General features: G+C 36.0%; 1 protein-coding gene across 2 annotated transcripts in view; it reads right to left on the bottom strand.

Annotated features, from left to right (window-relative positions):
- The window catches only part of ANTXR2 (ANTXR cell adhesion molecule 2), a 138,781-nt gene that overhangs the window by 58,070 nt on the left and 58,120 nt on the right, over nt 1-22,591 (bottom strand). For both annotated transcript variants that reach the window (XM_003364684.5, XM_001492585.6), the window contains exons 12-14: nt 19,374-19,469; nt 5,225-5,269; nt 4,283-4,375 (exon numbers count right to left, since the gene is read on the bottom strand). In XM_003364684.5, the coding sequence (XP_003364732.1) occupies nt 4,283-4,375; nt 5,225-5,269; nt 19,374-19,469 (234 nt within the window). The remainder of the gene's footprint in view (nt 1-4,282; nt 4,376-5,224; nt 5,270-19,373; nt 19,470-22,591) is intronic.

Raw genomic sequence — 22,591 nt, 5'->3', positions numbered from 1 at the left:
TTTCAGTCTTTAGTTCCTTTGCTCATTTGAGTATGGTTATTTGACATATTGATTTTTCATTGAGGAAGTGGAATCTCAAAAGACTCTGCTTTGAAGAGAAAAATTCAGGTCACCAGGGAATTCTACAAATTTTAGGGAATTCCCTTCTCTGAAAACTCTAGACATTGAAAAACCAGAGGGTCAAATGATTATTTTCTTTGTTTTTCAGTGAACAGGAATTCAGGGCTAAATCTTAGCTAGACTTTTTTCACGTGTGGACATGTGAATAGGATGTGGCTCCTGAAGGAAGGCATTGTCCAACCAGGAGCAGTAGAGATGTTCAAAAATCAGGGACATTACCAAAGAAGACAAAGATGAGATCAGTGAGGGTCTACAAAGAAGTGGGACAGCCTGTCCAGGCTCACTACGACTCCCCAGTGAAGTGATTTCTACAAAGGAAGAACGATTAAATACTTTTTAAAGCATTGTAATGACCTGAGTTAGTGGGTAGGAATACGGATGATTACTGTTCATAGAAAGAACTATTCACAGCTTTTTGATAAGGCTTCTTTAGATGTTTTTACCTCTTTATACTGCAATTTTAGAATGGGCTCTCAATTTCAAGTGGACCCTGCTGAGTCATTAAAATGTATCTGTATCTTTCAGTGTGATCAGTGGTACTAGAATGTTCTTTATGAGGTTGTTAAAATTGTTTTAAACACCATTAAACTTTTAGAGCTAGATAGTTGGCTTTCTTTCCAGAGAAATGACCTTCTCTTTCAAATTACAGTGTCTTCACCCAGATAAACTAGAACTTATAAAATAGCTAAATTGAACTAAAAAAACTCTAAAACATATCCTTGCAGTTGTAAAGTCTCAATTTTAAGGGAAAAAACAAAAAACAAAAGAAGATACACCGTTAAGTAAACATGAATGTCATAACTCAGAGAAGTAATGCAGAGTTGAAATGTAAGTAGATAAAATTTAGATCCATTCGGAAATTATAGATTTTAACAGCCCAGCCTTCACAGTTGATATCGCAGAGGTTATGGTAATCATATTCTTCCTCCAAGTATCACTGGCACCGTTTTCAGATACAGAACACAAAGCTAGTTCAACCTGAGTTCTGACCAAGGTGGTAGTATGGGGAACTCAACTATCAAAGGACTATGCTTATGAAAGATAGCGGCTGAAGTCTAAAGGAAATTCAGTAAATAAATTCATTAGTGTTAGTTCATGAGGTAACTGTTTCGTCATCATTATCACTATCATCAAACAGCACAACAAACAATTCTCAATCAGTCTCAAAGTCTAAAATTAGGAAACACTTTATAGAGTTTTCCTAAAACTCTTAAAAGCAATTAAACACATATGCATACATTTTAATATTTTAGTTTGATCACACCGAGATAGTCAAAAAGGATAAAATAGTAACAGGAATAGGTTGCTAAAAGGAACCTTAGGAGAATTAATATGTCTGACTTTTTTACTATAAAAAATAAGTGCAAGCTTCATAGCTAAATTCTTTCAACTCTGCTTGGCTTTCATTATAAACAATGACATTCCATAATTTCTAGAGCATATTCGGATGAATAGGAGGTTGTATCATAAAGGAGCAATTTCAGAATTGAGAAAAGAAACAAAAACAGTTTCACGCTCAATTGGCAGAAACACACATTTGAAGTCATTAGGTGTTGTGGATCAGTTGTGCTAACAGCTGTCATTAACATCAGCTTGGTTCCAGCTTTCTGCAAATTGTCATTGCCATAGTGCTTAAATATTTAATATAAAGGAGGAGTAAGAAAAAATTTCTAGGTAAAATCCCTGTACTGGCTTAAAATAACATTACTTAGGAAGATTTGTTCTGTAATTCAGATGTGCTCATAATTTCTGTGACGCCTTTTACTTTCTCCAGTTTAAGATATTTTTTTAAAAGGGAAATACTTTCCAGGTTTGAATAGGCATGATTGTAAAACTGATTATGTATTCTCTTTTCCCTCTCCAAGTTTAAATAAGTTCCTGTTTGAGAAAGTTTAATGATGCTTAATTTTCGGTTCAATTTTTATTGCGTATTTTTATGTATTGTGTTTCCCCTTTCAAAGCCCACATTTATTTTCTCTTTTTTTTTTCTCATTCTCATTCCCATTTCCATCTCATTGATGGAATACTCCATAAAATGTAGCCCAAATCAGCCAAGGCTAAATGGACTCTGATTTAATAAAAGTGGGCGAATCCTTTCCATAAATTTTCTTCAACTGAAAAGGACGGGTGATATAATTTCACATATTAAGAGTCAGTAACAAAACCTGAAATGTGAGTTATTCAAGAACATGCATGAGACCTTGGCTTTCTTGAGCATAAACCAATAATATTCCTTTTAACTCAGGACCCATTCAGAAGAGTTCATGCCCATGCTTTGCTTTTCTTTAGAAAGAGATCTCAATCTTGGAAGACTGGAATATTGGACTAAAAAAAACCTGGCATAATTCCTAGTGTATTTAGCATTAATATTATTTATTCATTTAAAACATACTAAGATATCACATACTAATATATCCGTATCTTGTTGTCATGTGATATTTTACGTGTGGATTTCAAAATGGACTTAAATTTATTATTCTGAAAATAAAGTAGTGCATACTCATTGTCAAATAAGTGAAGAAAAAATATGGAAATATATAGCACAAATTGAAAATCACTCCATCCAGAGAAAACTAATAACGTGGTGTATCCTGTCAAACCTTTTTTCTCCTTGCATAGATCTTTTTACACATACATTTTGGAATAAGGCTAAATAAACTAAAAATAAGTTGTGACAGATCATATTTAGATATCCATATGTAACAATTTTATTTAGAAGTGTATTTTTTATATACACAGGAACATCTAATCCACTCTTTCCCCATTCCTCCAAGCCTAGAATGACACAACAAAGGCAAGGGGAAAGAAAAGACCTTCCTTATGTGTCAAGCAACAAGAGCCAGCCTAGCCCCGTGTTCTCTCTACTCCTTGATAGTCTCAGTTACCTACAAACAAACACACACGCAGTATCTTCTCCAACAGACAAGCTTAATAGCTTCTGGCACCTGCCCTTTCCATGGCTTATTGGCAATGAGTCAGAGGATATTTCAGCAACAAAGTGGCAAGCTCTTAGGGAAATGTACATTATTTTAAGATGGAATGTGGTCCAGAAAGTGAGAATCACTATCAGATGACTTGAATACCCACTTTGGTAACGACAGGGATGCTAAGTAGGCCTGGGCTTCTTTTGAAGAATACTGAAATTTATTCTGAACAGGGGAAACTCTCCTTGGGAATCTGAATTTTATTGAAAGGTATAAAAAGAGAAAATTGCAACAGTTGTGAGGTTGTTAATTAGCTTATTGATTTTTGCTGGCAGTAATGGGACAGAGCAGATATGACAGTAAGAGACGTACAATGATTGCACAACACACAAAAAGTCCTTATCAAGAAGTAAAATTAAAGGATAACGAATAAGGAGGAAATGCCAGGATTTATGTTTAATGATAAAGTCAATATATCAATGAGAAAATTCTTTCAGTTGCTCCTTGGGGTGAGATGCTGGCCTGTCTAAACTGTTGTTAAGGGCTCAGTGTTGGCAATGATTGCTTATTATTAATTAATCTATCACTTTGAAAACTATTTCATGGCGGTAAGAAGACCTCATTGGAGTTTTAACGTATAATATTAAAGTTCAATTTCAATCCACATTTTGAGCCAGTCAAAAAATTCAATACATTCTATAAATGATTCTTAATGTTAATTATGATCATTCATAAGTGGTAACTAAAAGCTGTAAAAAAAAAAAAAAGAAAGAAAGAAAGAAAGAAAAGAAACCTTAAATGTGCTTCCTCTACATTTGTGATAAGGTCATATCCAGACTATTGAATATTTTAACATTCTCTCTCAAATAGTTCATAACTACTGGATCTTTTCAAAGACAAGCATTGTTGCAACTTTAAGTGGCCAACTTCTTTAAAGTTGATGTTCTCTGAGGTAATTTTTTCCAAAATAGTGAGAAAAACCCTAACTTTGTTTTGCCGTTTAGAATTCAGGCATCTTATCAATGCAATTCTTTGTCTCATGAAGTCAGTTCTTGAACAGTTTTGAAACGGCCAGGATGATTCCATTGAAAAGGAATCATCCCCGAAAGACCCAGTGTTAAGTAAAAATGGATGATTATTGTGATATTGAATTGTGAAAAGCACAGTTTCCATGGCTTAATAGTTCTAGAAATACATTTTCGAGATTAGCAGCTTCTATTTTTTTTGAAGATACTGACCTCCATTCGTTTAATTCCTCCAACCCCTCGACCACCATAATAGGAAGCATCCACAGTTGGCCACTTCTTGGTAGGCAGAGGTTCTTCTTCCTCCTGTGTAGATACAGTTTTTTTAAGTGGGTTTAATTAAGTTCTTAAAATATTGTTTGTTCAGAACTGGCTCACATTTAAACATTTTTATGAATAATGTCATTGATATAGAAGAAATGTGATGAAAATTATATACAGGGCATGTGGATGCATTTATGCTCACATGCATAAATTTCAAGTGGAGTTCTACAGAATACGAGGACTCCTTCCCTTCCACAATTTTAGGAATTGCCCTTATTTCACTAGGTTACCAAAAGTTACTCCTTAACTATGAGGATCAGCTGTTTGTTGGAAATCTATTCATCACTTCATATTTAAAAAGATAAATCATTAAAATTAGGACAACATTTAAATAATCATTTAAAGCATCTATATATGTGTAAGTTTGAACTCTGCGAAATTTGTACTAACAAGACAGGCAGTTGGGAAATGCACAATATCCGTAGATTCTGTATTCATGTTGCTGATGCAATTTTGGCTAACAGAGTAATATAAAAGTAATAATCATTTTGAAGAAAATAATAACATCTTTAAACTGACAGTTTGGCTCTTCCAACTTTATGTAAATAAAATAAGTGACATCAGAACTATTGATATAGTGCTATAAAATTAAATCCCTATGTACTGTTGATTCTGATGGCCAGTCTATGTTTATCAGTCTGTGAAGAATTCAATTCCTTTAGCACATGAAAGAAATCCTAAGAGGATAAAGAATAACAATTGATTTTCATAAATTCAAAAGTCAAGACATAGTTATCATAGTCATCTGACAACAATGTAATTGATCAAACTTGGGGATAATATCTAAATACAGAAAAAAACACCAACGTCACTTATAAGGCACTCATTTACCTCTTTTGGTGCAGGGGGTGGTGGTGGAGGGGGATCCTTGATAACCTGTCCAAAAAAAAAAAAAATCAAATGTAAAAACTTTGGTGGAATAGGGAGGAGACAATAAGGATGTGTAAAAATATTTAAATTATTTTATAACCTATGATAATTAGATTAGTAAAATATTGTGGTAGCACCAAAGATGTCCCCAATGAACCTTGCCTCCCAATATGTATGCCCCTCCCTTTGAATTAGGGGTTGCCTTTAACTAGCTTTTGACTAGCATGAGGTAGAAGTGGTGTCACGTGACTTCTCAGGCTAGGTCAGGAAGAAGCTTTTCCACTTCCCCTGACACAGTTGGAACTGTCACTCTGGAGGAAGCCTACTGTCATGTCAGAAGTCTACCCTGAGACCATGAAGCTGTAAGGAAGCCCTTACGGAAAGTCTGGGTGATGAGAAAGAGGTACCTGGCCAGCCCCCAGCTATGTCAGCCATCCCAGCTGAGGTGCCATACATCTGAGAGAAGAATCTCTCTCAGACATCAAGGGCTGTTGAGCTTTCTGATGACTCCAGTCAAGCTGCCATCTGATGGCAGTCACCTGAGAGAACCCCAGAGTGAGAGTGTCCTAGCTGAGCCAGTGTCCACAGAACCGTGAAGACACCAACTTGTTTGAAGACACTAAGTTGTGGAGTCATTTGTTAGGCAGCAGTAGATAACAAGCACCTAACGATTCACTAAACTCCTTCAAACACATTCATTCATTTTATCTTTATGATATGCATATATTATTACCTTCATTTGTCAAGTGAATAACAAGAACAAAAATTGTCAAATACCTTGCACAAAGTTTCACTAAGTGGTTCTTCTAATGTCAAAATGCAAACACTTTCCACTAGATTACAGTATGTCCCCTCAAATAGAGTAGGAATTTACTAGCAAAATCCTCCTGCTGTGACTCATTGACTTTTTCATAATTGACATACAAAAGTTAGCCTGCTTTTGGATGAGATGATAGGGAAGTTAACATACTCTCTTTCCCCACCTTTTAACCTAGAAATAAATCAACTTTTTAACGAAGATTCCTTTCCTGTGAATCATCACTCAATATATTCTTTCATGAAATTTAATATGGTCAATTCTTTCTGTGAGGGAAATGGAGCCTGAGATCTAATTCAGATGGTCTTGACTGCTACTGAGGTATCTAGACTTTTCACACCATCATGATAGAAAATTATTGACCAAGTGCCACTGGCTTCTGATAACTCAGGTACACATCTAAGTCTCTATACTTAGAAGAAAACTGTTTGAAAATCTAACTGGTTTACTTTATCTAATATCAGATGTTTCAATTATATTATTAAGTTTTCAAAAGTTTAAAACAATAGCAACTTTGAAAATGAATATCATCAAAGAATTATTATTACTTTTTAGGTATATTACTATTATCATGGATATGTCTTTTAAAGACTGCTTATCTATTAAAGATATATACTGAAATATTTCCAGGTTAAGTGATATGATGTCATATGAAAATGTCAGCATTTTCATCAAAATAATTTGGGATGGGGAAGTGGATGGGTTTATAGATGAAATAAGATTAGCCGTAAATAGAGAATCATTGAGGCTGAGTGAAGGAGACATGAGGAATTCATTATTTTACTCTTTCTCTTTGTTTATGTTTGAAATTTTCCATAATGAAAGGTTTTAAAAAATTTAATGTTATTGATAATGTTTAGAGAACTGACATAGTTTCCTTTATGTATATTATTTTCATCATTCAAATTGTAATTTAGATCTAAATCTCAGGAAAAAAATATACAGAGACTATAGCCACATAGATATAACTGGCCAGCAATTTAGTTTGAATGCTATAAGAAATGCTATTTCTATGTAACCCTTTTATTTAACTCAATTTTATCAACAAACATAAAAGTTCAGTTCTTTTTTAGTAATTTTGAAGGATAGAAATCTGTGAATTTTTCCAGTTAGCCCAGAAATAAATGCCATTGGAGGATTAAGATTTAAAATAATACTGTAGTAAAATAAAATAAAGTTAAGGTTGTCACGCTATAGGTGCATTTCCTTTATAAAAAGGAAGCAACTCATATAATTATCAACCTGCTTGTCCAAAATCAATCAATGAAAAGCAGATCAACATTTCACATTCAACATGGTCAAAACCAACCTAACCATCTCCATTTATAAGCTGACTCTTCTTCCTGTCTTTCCTGTTTCTTTCAAGTAAATCACTCTAGTTGCAGCCTCACATTTTTCTCATAATCTATAATTTCCTCCTCATTTCTAAATGACTTCCCTAAATCATTTACCATGTCCAATAGACTCTGTGAAATATTTCTCTCCTTTTCTCTCTCTCTCTTCTTCTCCCCACTGCCCCCCACAACCATGAATTCCCCCAATCTTCCCAGAGAAGTTCAGATTCCCTTGATATGCACGGATGCCTTCTTCTCTAGCACTGATCAGAGTTGATAACTTTATCTAGCTCCAAAAAACTATAACTTCCATGAAGACAGGGTTATGTCTGCTTTGCTCCTCACTGTATTTTCAGTATTTAATAAGGTATCTAGCACAAAAAAGATTTTCTATTTTGTAAAGAAGATGGAAGGAAGGAAGAAGGAAGTTAGGAAAAGGAGGAAAGTGAGGAAGGGAAAAAAGGAGGGAAGAAAGGACAACGGGAGAAAAGGAATAAGGAAGGAAGGCAGGCAGGAAGGAACAGGGGAAGAAGGAAGGATTCTTTGCATTCCATTCCCACAATCACCACCTAAAACTCATAAACTCAAAGATTCTCTGGACCTTAAAAATATCTAGTACAACATTTTTCAACTTCTCCAATGCACATTCAACCAAAACTTCAATATTCTAAAATCTTCTCACCTAGCTGTAGTCCAGCTATGTTTCAATTTCTGCAATAAAGAGAAATTTGCTAACTCACAAAGCAATTCATTCCATTGGCAAGGAACTCACATCATTTGAAAGTTTTTCCCACAAATGAAGCCAAAGCTTCCCTCTCTGTAGTTTCCACTCTTTAGTCCTGATCCTAGAGTGTGGAAACACACACACACAACTAATTTTTCTTCCAGAAGAGAGCAGTTCCTATTTTTGAATACTAGGATGATAACCACATATCTACTGAGGCTACTCATCTGAAAGCTAAACATCGCAACCATTTTTCATGTAATGGTTCTAAGTTATTTACTTTCTGAGTTATATTATGTCTTGGTCAATTTCCTTAGTATATATTCATTTGATCAATATCTCAAAGTGTGTTTTCCAGAACTGATAATAGCATTTTAAGTGTGGCCAAGCCATTATAATTAAATGAATGGTGCTCAGACAAAATAGATGCACCCCCAGCAGTGCTCACTCCCATTCTATGCATTTTAATTAATAACATATTGATACTATTGATTGATAGTCTATAATTACCATAGCTTTTTTGGGCACCAATGTTTACATGCTCTACTTGTAGTTAAATTAGACATCTAGCTCTTATCTCTTGTCTTATCTCTAACCCATCCCTCATTCTAACCTATGTAGCCATGTCAATATTTTTCTAACAGAAGCTTAATCAATCATTTCTTTGGTCAAAATGGATCGATGGTTCCAGTGACCACAGGTGAAATCAATAAATTAGTGAATTTTATTGGAAGAACCCTAGAAATCATGCTTCTACTCTTAGTTTTGCAAATTACCATAAAGTTCTTTCTAGAGTTCCCTTACTAGAAAAAGACCAAGGTACCTCTTTCATTCCCCTAAGAATGAGTATAATGCATCTGAACTCACTTTCACTTCTTTGTGAGAAGTTCAAATTTACTCTGCTTATTACCTGTACATCTTGCATTGGTATATAAATTTATAAGGACATAAACAGTATCCCCAGCCCTGTTCAACATTATATCCTTCTGAGAATTACTGAACATCCCTCTCCATGACTCTTTCTTTTTTATGTCATACTCATTATCCTGCATAGCATCTAGTTTTAGCATTGATATGAGCAAACAGAGTTTGAATATAAAATCCTCATATGACCACTGCTGACACACTCACAACAGGATAATGAGAGGCATCTTTGCATTCTTTCTCCTTATCAGAGACCCTTTATCTGTTATCATAAGCCACAACCTGGCAAACCAAAGCTCCTTCTTCATACGTCTACAAGAGCCAGCTCTTCTATTCTCATTGTTCAAATGCCTTAGCATGGTGTAGTGCTGCCCTAACATCCTATCTACAAACATCCCCCTACATGCACCTCTACTCCAGGCTGACTGAAGATCCCTTTGCTTACTACAAATAAAATGACCATTTCCATGTTAAGTCCCATCCAGCCTTCACAGAGTAGTCCACCAACTTTGCATTGCTTTATCTACAAGCTTTAAAACTTCTAAAAATATAGCTGCTGCACAGTCGAACCATTCATGCTTCATTAACTTGAGTTTACATGTTTATTTTGGAATTTTTCAGTTATCCCTTAAGAGTGTAGATTTCTTAAGGGCAATAATCATTTCTCCTTCTTTACAAGTATCACGGTGCCTAATAAAGTGCTCTACAAACAGCAGGTACTAAAAATATGATTGAAAGTGAGCTGAAGGAACTGGCTGAGAATATTCACACAGGCTCATAGCCAACCTCTAAATTTATAAGAAAAATATTGAGGAAAAAATATATATATAAATAATAAACAGAGATAGATTTCCACGAAACTAAAATATTGCTACTTCCAAAGAAACTGAAGCATCAAATTTCTCTTTCAACCAATAAAGCCAGAGAACAAATGAACTCAATGGCAGATGGGAAGATGTAAGACCATCCTAAGTTTCTTCATCTGGGAAATAAATTCGATTAATTGTAGGCCCTTTCCAACATGAAAATTCTAATAGAACACTAAAACAAAATACATACCACAATATTTCCACCAGGTTTTTTGCTTCTGTGCCTTTCCATAACTAAGTAGGCTGTATGTCTATATCTATTTGTATTCACCTTATTCTGAAAAAGAACATTAGGGTTTGTTTTTCCAATAATGTCTCATTAATCTAATATATGACTAAATGCATGACTTATTATAAATTTAAAGTGATTTTGAAATCCTGGCAAGTATATTTTCTACATTGTTAATGATGGAAACAAAGCCCTTAAAACTCTACCTGAATCAAATTTTGATGTGTTAAATTAAGAGACACAAGCACCATCACAACAAGTAACAGTACCATCAGAAATTGAAGCAGGATAAGGCTCATCTGTGTGCTGTTATCACTGTTAACAATAACCACCCTTTCTTGGTGCTGCCATATGCCACACACTGTATATTTCTCGTATTTTCATAATCACCCTGTGCAATTACTATGCTTATCTCTATTTTAAATATAAGGAGAGGGAGGCTATAACCTTAATAACTTGCCCAAGGATATACAAACAGAAAACTTTAGAATTAGAATTCAAACCCAGGACCCAAGTCCATCTATCTCCAAACTCTGAGTTCAACTTCTTCTGCCACATGACGTCTTTTTAAAATAAGGTTTGAGCCACAAAGGGAAAGGGTACAAAAGAAAAGACTTAAGATTTGTTGAGTAATTGTTACTTGTTAGGATGCATGGATGGACAGATGGATGAATGGATAAATAGACAGAAAGATAGCTATAGCTTAATTTTTATGGTAACTGTGTGTGAGAGAGGTTATCATCCCTGTTTTAGAGAGATATGACATGTGAATTCATATGCCCAACATCACTGCCCTAGAAATATTGGAATAGGAAATAATGTTTTTTTGTGTGACATTTCAAAATGCTCCTTCTCTCTACCCTACCACACAACCTCATAAGTAACAAAGGAAGATGAAAATAACCTGAAGCCATTCAGTCCAAAAGCCAAAAATGGCAAAAATCTGTGTCCAGCAGATATCCCTACATTTCAATAAAACTAGTGCAGGAGAAAAGGAAACCTTACTGTTAGTCCAAATACATTAAAAATAACAGTCATGAGAATCCCATTCTCGTATTAAATAGTGCAAGAACACATTCATTTCAGAAAAGGATGAATTCATATGCACCATATTTTATGAGAATTTGCAGATTTTAAAAGGCATAATATTGCCTAGTTGCCAGGATTTTTTCCACTTAGCATCCTTCAGCTCTGTATTGAAGATTCTGGAAAACACTTTCACCACTTTATGAACCATATGCAGAGTTTGATTCTTCTCCAATTTTTTTTTCATTTGTTATTACCATCATCAGGGAGGATTACATCTCATCTACTTAGCTGCTAGAATGAAGATTTCAGTTTGGAGGAGAGCCGATTTGTTTAAAAAAAGTTAGCTGCTTGAGGCAACAGTCCTTTTGATCTGCTCATTAACACTTTTCAAATGTTCGAGTGATGTGGACATTCTTTGCGCTAGAAAATGTCAGCACTGGAGCCTGCAGCCAGCTTGATGCAATCATATGTTCCGATATTCAGAAAAGAGTGAAAAGAACTGTCAACAGTGAACTGCCTTGGATTTTTTTTTTTTTTAAAGATACTATACAACGACCGTACATCAACTAGTATTTCAGAACTGACTCCTGCCAGTGACAAAAGCAAATGCCCAACTTATCAGCGATGTCATCTAAGTGCCTAAGAGCCCACAGATAATAGAGAAACCATTCTTACTGTTTACAAAAATTTGTTTAAAATATATGTGGGTCTTCCTTTCATTTTCCTTTTTCTTTTTGATAAGATCAGAGAGCAAGTGTAGTGCCTTTCCTCAACACAAAGTTGTCTTACGTGAGTATCTGGAAAGTCCTCTTCTGAATCCCACAAAGTCAGATGCTTTCAACATCCAGAACAAAATAGGGTCTGGGTTATCTCATCCTCCCTTTCCTTTCCGCCTTGACAGACTCATCAATGTTCAAAGATTCTTACTTTGAACAAATAAATAACTGGTGGGAAGTCGGACAATAAATATAATTTAAAATGCCAAAGGAGGTCTGGGAAGAGCAGTGTGAGAACGTATTCTGCCAGGAGTTAAGTAAAATGCTGCTGTCAAAGCAAATAAACTAAGACCAGGAAGAGTTTGATACCCTGTTTTGTAAATGCTGCTCTGTTGGAAAACATCACCATGGAAGCAATAAGAACTAACATCACACTCTGTTTCTAGGAGGCAACCAAACATAAATCATTTTAATTAATGGTGCAAGGAAGGCATATTAAAATTTAAATTACTTCTGTTTTATTGTGCATTCCAAAGAAAAAAAAAATCGGGCTGCAAAGTAACTCAATAAAGGCACTAAGAGCCCTCCTCAACAATAAAAAACAAGTGCCGTGTAGAAGCATTATTACTATTTAGAAAGAACAGCACAGCTGTTGCTGGCTAAGAAAATGATTCTATAGAGCTCCAGTCAGATATATCCTCATCACAAAAGCTCAACTTACTTATAAGCAAATTGGGTTTTAAAAGATAATTTTTTAAAATGGCTTTTTAAATTAAGATTTATGAGGTCTTTATGTAATGTCTTAAATGTACTAAGGAAGAATGAGCTTGCAGTTTTCCCTGGAGCATGGAGAACTTTGGCCAAGGACACTGGAGCGAAGTGAAGATTTATCATTTCCAGCGTATTCAGATATTTATTTGCAGCTGTATAACACACTCTAATTGACAACACTCCAGAAAGCCTTTGTTTGCCACCTCATTAGCCTTACATCTGTAATTCAGTGGAGTGTCTGGTTATTCCAAATGAAGCAACTATAGGACTGTCATTTCTGCCATCCAGATGACAAAAAAACCTGCTACAAACTCAACATATCTTCTAAGCTAAGCAATGATGAAAACATCCATGTTTCCTGATATCTCACTTATGATTCAATACATGCTAAGTTTTTTTTAACCTCTCCTGACCCCTTTTTTAATTTAAGGAAAAAGGAAGGATCCTGCTGATGTCTTTGTTAAAGAAAAGTAGTTGTGAAGGATGGATGTGAGGATACTCAAGGAGCAGAATAAGAGTCTTAACAGAATATGAATACTTAACAGATAGTGAGAAATAACTTCCCACACAAATGAGAACTTTTCCCCTTATGGAATAGTTTGCAAACTCAACATACTCTATAATTCACTAATGGTTGTGCCTGAAAATTTCAGCTTTGCGTGAGGGCTCTTTCATTATGATTATTACTAGTTCTCCAAATATCATTGGTTTCGATTTCTATTTGTCATGGAAGGACCAGGTACACAGAGGACACTATTCTGCCACATTTTAAATGACATCATCTCTCTCCTTTATCCTTGAAAATGCTCATTAAAATGAACTGAAAAATTTAAAATGGTCTCATCTTAAAAGCATCCTGGGTAGCCAGATATTTCCATAACCTTTTTTTATTCTATGCCCCACTTTGGCAATCTGGTGAACTAGTGGACCCCTTCCCAGAATAATTAAGCTAAATTAAAATACGCAGATTTAAAGGAACCCAATTATATTGAAATCTAATTATTAAATCTGTTAGAAAAAACCCAAGTCTGTGATATAGAAATATGTACTTGTTGATTATATCAGTAAATAATGAGATATAATAGTAAGTCTAGGATCGATCATAATTTTGAGGTAGTGATATGTGTAAAAGATATTTCAAAATATCTGAGCAACTATAAATGAAATACAGGATATCCGTGATTATGATTGGCAACAAAGTCTTCAGAACTGCCGATACTTCTGTGGACAGTAGCCTACATTCTTAAGTGAAGGAAATGACAAATTTCAGTTAGAAGTGAAGATAAAGATTTTCTTTTCCATTCAAGTTCAGAATCCTCACATTAGAAATCCCTGTGGAGTACATGTAGAAGCAACTAGACAAAAGCTAAATTGCTTCTACTTCAGAGTTTTATTACAATTGAAAATTCTTATATAATTGTATCTTAGTTCCTTTTGAATGGAATTACAAAGGCCACATTTTCTGTTGCCTATACATTATAAGGGACACATTTTGAATAAAGGCAATGAAAATCATACAAAGAACTAAGATTGTACCATGAATCCCTTCATGCAACAATACTTCCCCATAGTTGGTAGAATTTTGATTAAAACTAGCAACAAGTTATCCTATTTTGAAGTTGTCTTCCAGGTAAAGAGATATCAAGTATCTCAATTTTAAGAATTTAGATGGTTCAAGAAGAATAAGTGTTTACTATACAGCATGCCTGGTTTACAGTGATGGGTAAAACACACACAGTACTTGCCTTCATGAAATTATTAGACTATAAAGTGAGAGAAATATTCAACAAATAATCACATAAATAATTGTTTAATCATAATTTCATTTAAGTATCACCAAAAAAATACTACTTTCTAACCTGACAAAGTCATTTTTTAAGGATTTTGGCTAAAATTTTAATATAAAGTATTCTAGAGGGGATATTTATGACTTTCATATGTTTCTTGTTCCTGATATCAAATTGGTACAGCTAACGAGGTATATGTCGTAGTTTCACTGACAGTATTTAGTTAAATGTTCAAGTTCTTTGCTGTTCCCTGCAGAGTAAAAAGGTCAATTTCTAGCTTTCAGAAGATTCAAGGGTTCAATATCTGAATGTGAATGAGACTGTACTGGCCTCTTCTAGCAAATAACAAGCACCCTGAAAAAGTTGTCCATGGACCCCTGACGTCAAAAGGTTCTAATAACATACACTCTTTGGATACTTCTGAAAATTAGAAACTTATTTCTTCCAAAAATTCCTTATCACTCCAAAACAGTAAGTAAATTCTACACAGTATATAAAGCATTATGCATATTTACTTAACTTACTCAAAACAAAATGATAATTCCAGTTTTAAAAAATGTGTACTGATTTTACTAGCCTTGGAACTATTGCAAACATTTTGAAGAATATTTCCTTGTCTCCCATCTTACAACCTCTTGTACCCCATGAACAAGTTTTGTAATGAATTGATCCGAAAACACGTTACATAAGAATTCCCAAAAACAATAGCCCTAAGCAGTGATTCTTAACCCTGGGGAGTATCAGAATCATTTGAGGAATATATTAGTTTCTTAATGCTGCTGTAAGACATTAGCATAAATATAGTGGCTGAAAACAACAGAAATTAATTTTCTTACAGTTCTGAGGTCAGGAGGCCAAAGTGATCTTACAAGGCTAACATCAGGGGTTGGCAGAGCTGGTTCCTTTTGCAGGCCCCCAGGCTGTATCTGTTCCTTGCCTCTCCCAGCTCCTGGTGACTGTGAGCATCCTCCAGCTAGTAGCTGCATCACTCCAGTCTCTGCCTCCATGGTCACACTGCCTTCTTCCCTTCTGCAGTCTAATCTACCTTGTCTCCCTCTTACAAGGACACTTGTGATTACATTTAGAGCCCATCCAAGTCATCCTGGATAATCTCTCTATCTCAAGAGTCTCAATTTAATCACATCTGCAAAGTCCCTTTTGCCATATAAGATAACATTCACAGTTTCCAGGAATTAGGTCTGGATATCTTTAGGGACCATTATTCAGCCTACCACAGGAGGCTTTTCCAAAGGGCATTAACCCCCGGAGATGTCTCATTCACCTAGCCCTCTCCCCTCAGGGAAAGTCACCACCATTGGAAATCTGATGGCCACTGCTCTGAAAGCCTTTGGATATCTGGGGCAGAAAATATAAGTATATAATATAAGTAACACTGTCATTTCTGAGTCATTGATTAGATACCTGTGAAATTTTAATCTCTGAACAATGAATGAATTAGTTCATAATATATTTTCATAAAATGTGAAATGATTGAATGAAGAATATGTGACAGATATTGGTGCCTCTGTTCAGGGCTTTTTTCCCAGGCTTTCTATTTTGATAAGAGCTCTTGAGCATATGATTCCCAAGGAGGTGGATCACTGACATAATCTAAATGTGCCTGAGAACAGACATTTTAAGCTATTTAGTCATGTTTCAGTTGAAAGATTAGATTTAAATATTTGCCTCCAGTACTTACAACACACTCAGACAAAAAGAAATTTGTACATCACCAAACTGAAATAAATGCATTTCATTTCCCATTAAAAAGTAGTATTACTAGTAACGATAGTCACACTGACCCCTAATAATTAAATGCTGCTAAGAATTATTTAACTAACCATAGTTTAGTACCAGCATTGCACACATATATTGTCTAAAAGGAACAAAATAAAACAAATACCCTGCCATCATACTACAACACCCTCTGGTACACTTAAGATCTTTTTTGTTCACGAGGTTCTGGTCTCCTTTGCCCCTTCTTTTCAGATCACCTCTTCGTTTTTCTCTAGCTCATGTAGCTTCCATATTGTACTCCGCCTCTCCACACTTTGTTGGAGACACTTTGGCTCCAGCCACATCTAAGGTGCGCTCTGTCACTGGCTTTCCACTCAATTGTCGACAGAACTCACTTGGATACAGACTTAATCACCACTAGGACCAGACCTCAGCACCATGGTAAAGCAAGGAAAGCTTCTTTCAGGGGATTATATTGATCAGGTCTCTCCAGCAGCTTCCCACCACCCTTGAGGTGACTTCAGACTTCCTAAAAGGCAGAGGAGGCCCTCCCTTATGGTGCTAATGCCTAAATCCCAAGTCATCTTTCACTGCTCCCTTCCCCTGGCATGCTGGGTAAGCCTCGGCCTAGCACTTCCCAAAGCACGCCATGGTAACTTACAACTGCACACACACTTCATCTGAAACGTCCCCCATCAATTGCCAACATCTTATTCATTATTCAAAACTCGGTTTGGAGTCATCAGCTCAGTCTGGTTTCTCTGAAACAATCCCTCTAGCAAATCTCTCCTCCTTTATGTTCTTACTGTTCTTTGCACATGTTGCCACTGGGGCACTCGTGAACTGCCATTTACATTTTGACCACATTTCTGTGTCTCCATATTAAAATGTGAGTTTCCGTATCACATTATAGTCATTTTTTGTACCCCCAGTTCCTAGCACAGGACTAGCACATATTAGGTTGCCAAGGGCTGAACACAGAATTTTGCCTCTCCTTTCTCCCTGCTTTTAAACCTACTTTAGGAAACATTTGTTCACTGTGATTCATTTATACGTAGGTATAAAAATAAGTTCACAGTCAGGGCCAGCAACTCTTTTATTTATAGTTCTAAATGTACAATAAAGGTGGTTCTCTCTATTAAATAAGCTGCATAAATTAGTAAGCATTCATGATATTCCTGAGGATAGGAAGCCCTCCTGACATGCTGAAAACACACCTTTAAGGGGCCCCTCTATACCTTACATAAAGAAATAGACTCCGTGATTTGAAATCTGCAGAGTCCCAGGATTGGAACATAGCTATTCTTACCACCTGATGATGGAATCTTCTCCATAACATCCAAAATGATGGTCAAGACCTGTATTTGAGCACATCTAGCAATCTCCCAACGAAGCCCATTTCAGTTTCCGCATGTGTCTTTAAAAAAGGCATATACGTTGACACTTTCAAGCCCTCTGATCAATAATAAATGAAACTGCAAAGTAATGAAGGAAGGAAATCCACCACTGCAGAGTTTAAATTAAAAAACCAAGGAGCACAGATCACATTAAGTCACGTTTTTGCTTTTTAATTTGAGTCTCGAGAATGTGAGCCCCCCTGAAATAGCCATATCTAGAATAATCAAGATTGTAACAGGAAACCGTTTGAGCATAAATTGCTGTGGCAGGAAACTGATTAGTTCAGCAAAGAGACAGGATGCTTCTTGTCTCTACTGTTGTCTGAGTTAATTCTGTGCCTCCTCCGTGGGCCAACTGCTCGGAGATAAAGGATTGTAAAGTTGCCTCATGAAAGCAGACTGAAATATCATTAATAATAAATGCAGGAGTCTCAATCAAAGGCCTGCCTGAAGTGGCAAGGAGGCTGAAATCAGCCAGCCAAGGTGAGGAGGAAAAAGGCAGTCTAGAAATACTATGTAAAGCACTGTTCTGTGATCCACAGAATATGAAGTTCTCCACAATGTGCTGATAATAAAAGGAATACTATCAAAATAAGTAGTAGGTATGCTTTGAGTGAGTTCTTCTTCAGGACAATCTTTTCTATGAAACCTGAACGGTCCAAGTTGGATTGCTTGAAATGTGCTGAAATTTATTACTCAACGTGCCACCCGTTGATAGGCAGACTAATGGCCCCACAAAGATGTCCACACCCTAATTTCCTAGACCTATGAATAAACTGCCTTACAGGCAAAGAGGACTTTGCGAATGTGATAAAGTTAAGGACCTTGAGATAGGAGATTACCCTGGATTGCACAGGAAGGTCCAACCTTATCACATGGTTCCTTAACCTTGGAGACCCTTTCCCAGCTAGGTTCAAGAGTCAGAGGGAGATGTGACTACAGAAGAGTGGTCAAAGAGATGCAAGCTTGCTGGCTTTGAAGATGGAGGGAGGGGCCCACGAGGCACGGAATGTGGGTAGCCTCTAGAAGCTGGACAAGGCAAGGGAACAGATTCTCCTCTGGAGAGTTAAGAGGGGAATGTATCCCTGCCAATACCTTTTAGTCTCATTTAGCCCAGTGAGACCCATCTTGGATCTGTGACTAAATAACTGTGAGACAATACATTTGTGTTGCTTTCAGCCACCAAATATGTGGCTTACAGTAGCAATAGAAAACTAATATAAACCATGTTCTTCCAGAGGTTTTGCTCAAACATGAAAAATGACACAAACTGAAACCAACTGTCATAACTTCACACTCACTGTAACAGATACCCTCACTTTTGCACATGACATTTCTAAAATGCTTTACTGAGAGGCAAATAGAGATGGTCTGAAATAGTAGACCCTTCAAAGAGGTAACAGCGAAAGATTCAATGAGCACTGAAAAAAAAACCCCTGGTAGGTTATCAACATCTCCCAATGAATCCAGCAGAAAATATCATTCAATTTACTTGAAATTCTTTTGTACTTGAGTGGAAAACCCTTTATTCCTTTTACGTCTCCCTCGCCCCCCAAATCTGATTTTGAAGTGTTTTTTAGATGAAGTTTTATAATAAACATTTATTGGCGTGCATGTTTTCTAGAATTTATTACAGTGATGAAAACTATTAAAATTCACTTTGCTAATGGAAACTTTGCTGTTGTTGAACAATGTGGTACTGATTCACATTTCAGGTCTTACTTTACATCTCACTCATTAAAAAAAAGAGTAGAGTTGCAAATCCTTCCTACTCACCACTTTGCAGCAAAGGGGCCAAAACCACCACATCAAACCGATGGCCAGGAGCAACAGTAACACCAAAATAGCAATGAGGGCTGCAATCCCATTTGACTAGAGGAGGCAGGAGACAAAAACAGAGCAGTCAGCAAAGCTTATGGCCAAATCCCAAATATATACGTATTTTTAAGGAAACTCCAGAAAATAATACAGAAAGCATAATAATGTCAAACCAGATTTTCTATGTGGGTTGCTGCCACAGCATGGCCACTGATGAATGGTGTAGGTCCATATCCAGGAACTGAACCCGGGCCACCGAAACAGAGTGCACCAAACGTGACCACCAGCCCATGGGGCCAGCCCATCTCATAACATTTTTAATATTCTACAGAACTAGGATTCCCTAGAGTCTACTTTGGGAAATGTTGGGATTGATCAAAACTAACAGACTTTCTGATGTTTAAGCAACAATGGTAGTAGTATTTAATTAGAACATTTTATAATGGAATTTGAAGTGTAACATATAATGACCTATGCACAGAAAGAGACAATAATCTTTATGCAAATAGTTATTTGTAAATAACTGAAAAAAGAAGAGAAGGTAGTTTTCAAAATTATTAGCAAGGAAGTGTTAGCAAAATATACTTGGTTTAGCTAATCAGAAAAATCTTGAAATGTGTATGGTTTCCCTATACAATCTGTTATTATCACAATGGAAAAAAAAGAAAAAGATTACCACATAGTAGCTTGGAAACTATCTCAAAACAAAATCAGTTTTCAAAGATATTGATTACTAGCAGCCTTTCAGTTTTACTAAATCCACCAAAAAATAACTTTCAAAATAATTCTCAGAGCAGCATACACCATAAAACATTTATTAATTTCAGAAATTTCCAGGAAAAGATTAAGAATCAAGTACACATAAACAACTAAGCTAGCCCTTGATTTCTAATTTTGCATCTGGATGTAAGAGGGAATAACCATATAAGCTATCTATGTAGCTGAGGCTGCAAATTAACCAAAACAGACACCGCCAAAGCATCACTTAGAATCCTCGATCATTTCATTTCATTTATCTTTCAGACGACAACGAAAATAACTACAAAAACTTCACACAGACACTATCTTCATAGCGCTCTACCATTTACTATTAATCCATTCTTAAGGCACTTGAAGATGCTAGTACATGATATTTACCATAAAGAATTAATTTAAAATGTAAGAAATAAAAAGACGTGGACTTATCTAGCAACTTCTTGATGTAGTTTGATAGAATGAAAATGTAAGCTCAACATTTGATTATTGATGTATGCTAAACATCTAAGTCAGCTTCTTGCACATAGTTCTCTGTGTGTGTGTGTGTGTGTGTGTGTGTGTGTGTGTGTGTATGAGACAGAGAGGGACAGAGAGACTGACAGACACAGAGACAGAGACAGAGAGAAGATAAATACTTCATAGAAATTCTCCAGGCAAATATCTAAGTTCTCTGTTCTTAGAACCAAAGAAAACAATTCAGCGCATACATCAGGCTTCTTAGGAAAATACTCAAAATGCATCTTTCTACACAGAATTCTAAACATTCATGAACAAATCATACAACTTTCTACAGTCTTGATCATGCCAAGGTCTAAAATCTAGGCAAACAGGAATATAATAGGAAAAGAACGTCAAAGACATACATAGAAAACTGTGCCAGTCTATGAAAGAAATGTTGTCAAATGTATAAATTCATGATCCCACCTTCAAATATCAGGCCATATATAAGATACCCCCAATCTGTGACTGTTCATGTACAAAGTGAATAAAACATTCCCCACCAGACCTTTCCACATGAGGATCTAGCCACAGCACTCATGGAAATGGTTCACCATTTGGCTGTGCTATACAACTTGCAAAAGGGTTCTATGAACATTTGTTTTCCCCTTTTCTTAGAATTCAAACCTTGTGTTCAGAAATAAGCATATGCAACTAGAGGGTATGAATCTACTAAAAACTGAGTGGTTAGTTTTTTCTTTCTACGAATGTGTCATGAGCAGGAAATCTGGCAAATCATACTGATATAATATAAAGTAGATGGGCTGGCTGTTATAGGCAGTTAAAATTCTTGATTTTCCCTCAGAAAATCCCTCTTTTAGGAACATTGACACAACACTATGCACTTCCAGATGCAAATATACATTTAGTATGAAAATATTTTCATCTTAACTGATTCCAAAGATTTGTCTACAATAAAATTAAAATGAAAATACACATTTTCTAAAGACCTACGGATCTAATCTTTCTCAGATTTAAGCTAAGCATGATGGAAAACAGGTCAGAAGAAGCAAAGAATTTAATGCAACTCAACCTTGCCATAAATGTACAAGATGTAGCCCTGGACGCCCTGGTCCCAGACATTCACTTGGTTAACTGGATTCAAATCCAGGCTTTCCCAGTTCCTTTGTTTTGATTTGCCAGGGCCATTATCAGAACATGAAAGACTTCAGACATGAAAAGTAAATAATTTCATTGTTCACATAACTTATAAACAAATTAAGGAAAGGTCAAACACATAGACTTCAGTCCTATGAGCAGATACCATGCTGCACACTGCAGACTTAAGAGTCAGATGAAACTAGATATGATTACACATAGATCAGTATCATAGGCGGAAACTAAAAACTTCTCACTTCTGCTTATGCATGCCTCTCTTTAAATACTAGGCAGTTAAACAGGTGCCAAACTTATAATGTTGGACAAGTCTTCATGAAGCCCATGGGTAGTTGGAGAGACAAACCTTGAACAAATAATTACAAATATGAGGAGTATGGAACGAGAGAACAACAGAAACATGTCAAAGTGGGAACTAACTTGGACTAAGGTTCTGAGACGACCTCCTTGAGGAAGTTTAAGAAAGCCTGGGGAGGGAGTTGGGGCAGAATTAGTGGCTTCTTGTAAGAACAAGAAAAAGACAACTTTGGCTGGAGCACAGAGTTTGAGGAGACTTGTTAGCACCTGAAGAAACTAAGAAAAGGCATGAAATACAAACTTCTGAAAAGCCAAAATTCTCTTTATTTCAGAGAATTGGTCATTGGATTAATGCCCATTTATTGGATGACCTTTCAACTGGCCATTTGTTAGATGAATTCTTCCTACCCATAGTTCTGAACAAGCAGCATTTTCAAATGTCCATGAAGACAAGTTAACTGAGGAGTCTAGTTGAAGACTTAGATCCCAGATGCTGGTCAAGGCCGTGA

Source organism: Equus caballus, chromosome 3 (assembly GCF_041296265.1).
Source record: "Equus caballus isolate H_3958 breed thoroughbred chromosome 3, TB-T2T, whole genome shotgun sequence".
NCBI classification, from domain to species: Eukaryota; Metazoa; Chordata; class Mammalia; order Perissodactyla; family Equidae; genus Equus; species Equus caballus.
Note: the sequence above shows the minus strand (reverse complement) of the source record. Positions and strands in the feature narration are given on the sequence as shown.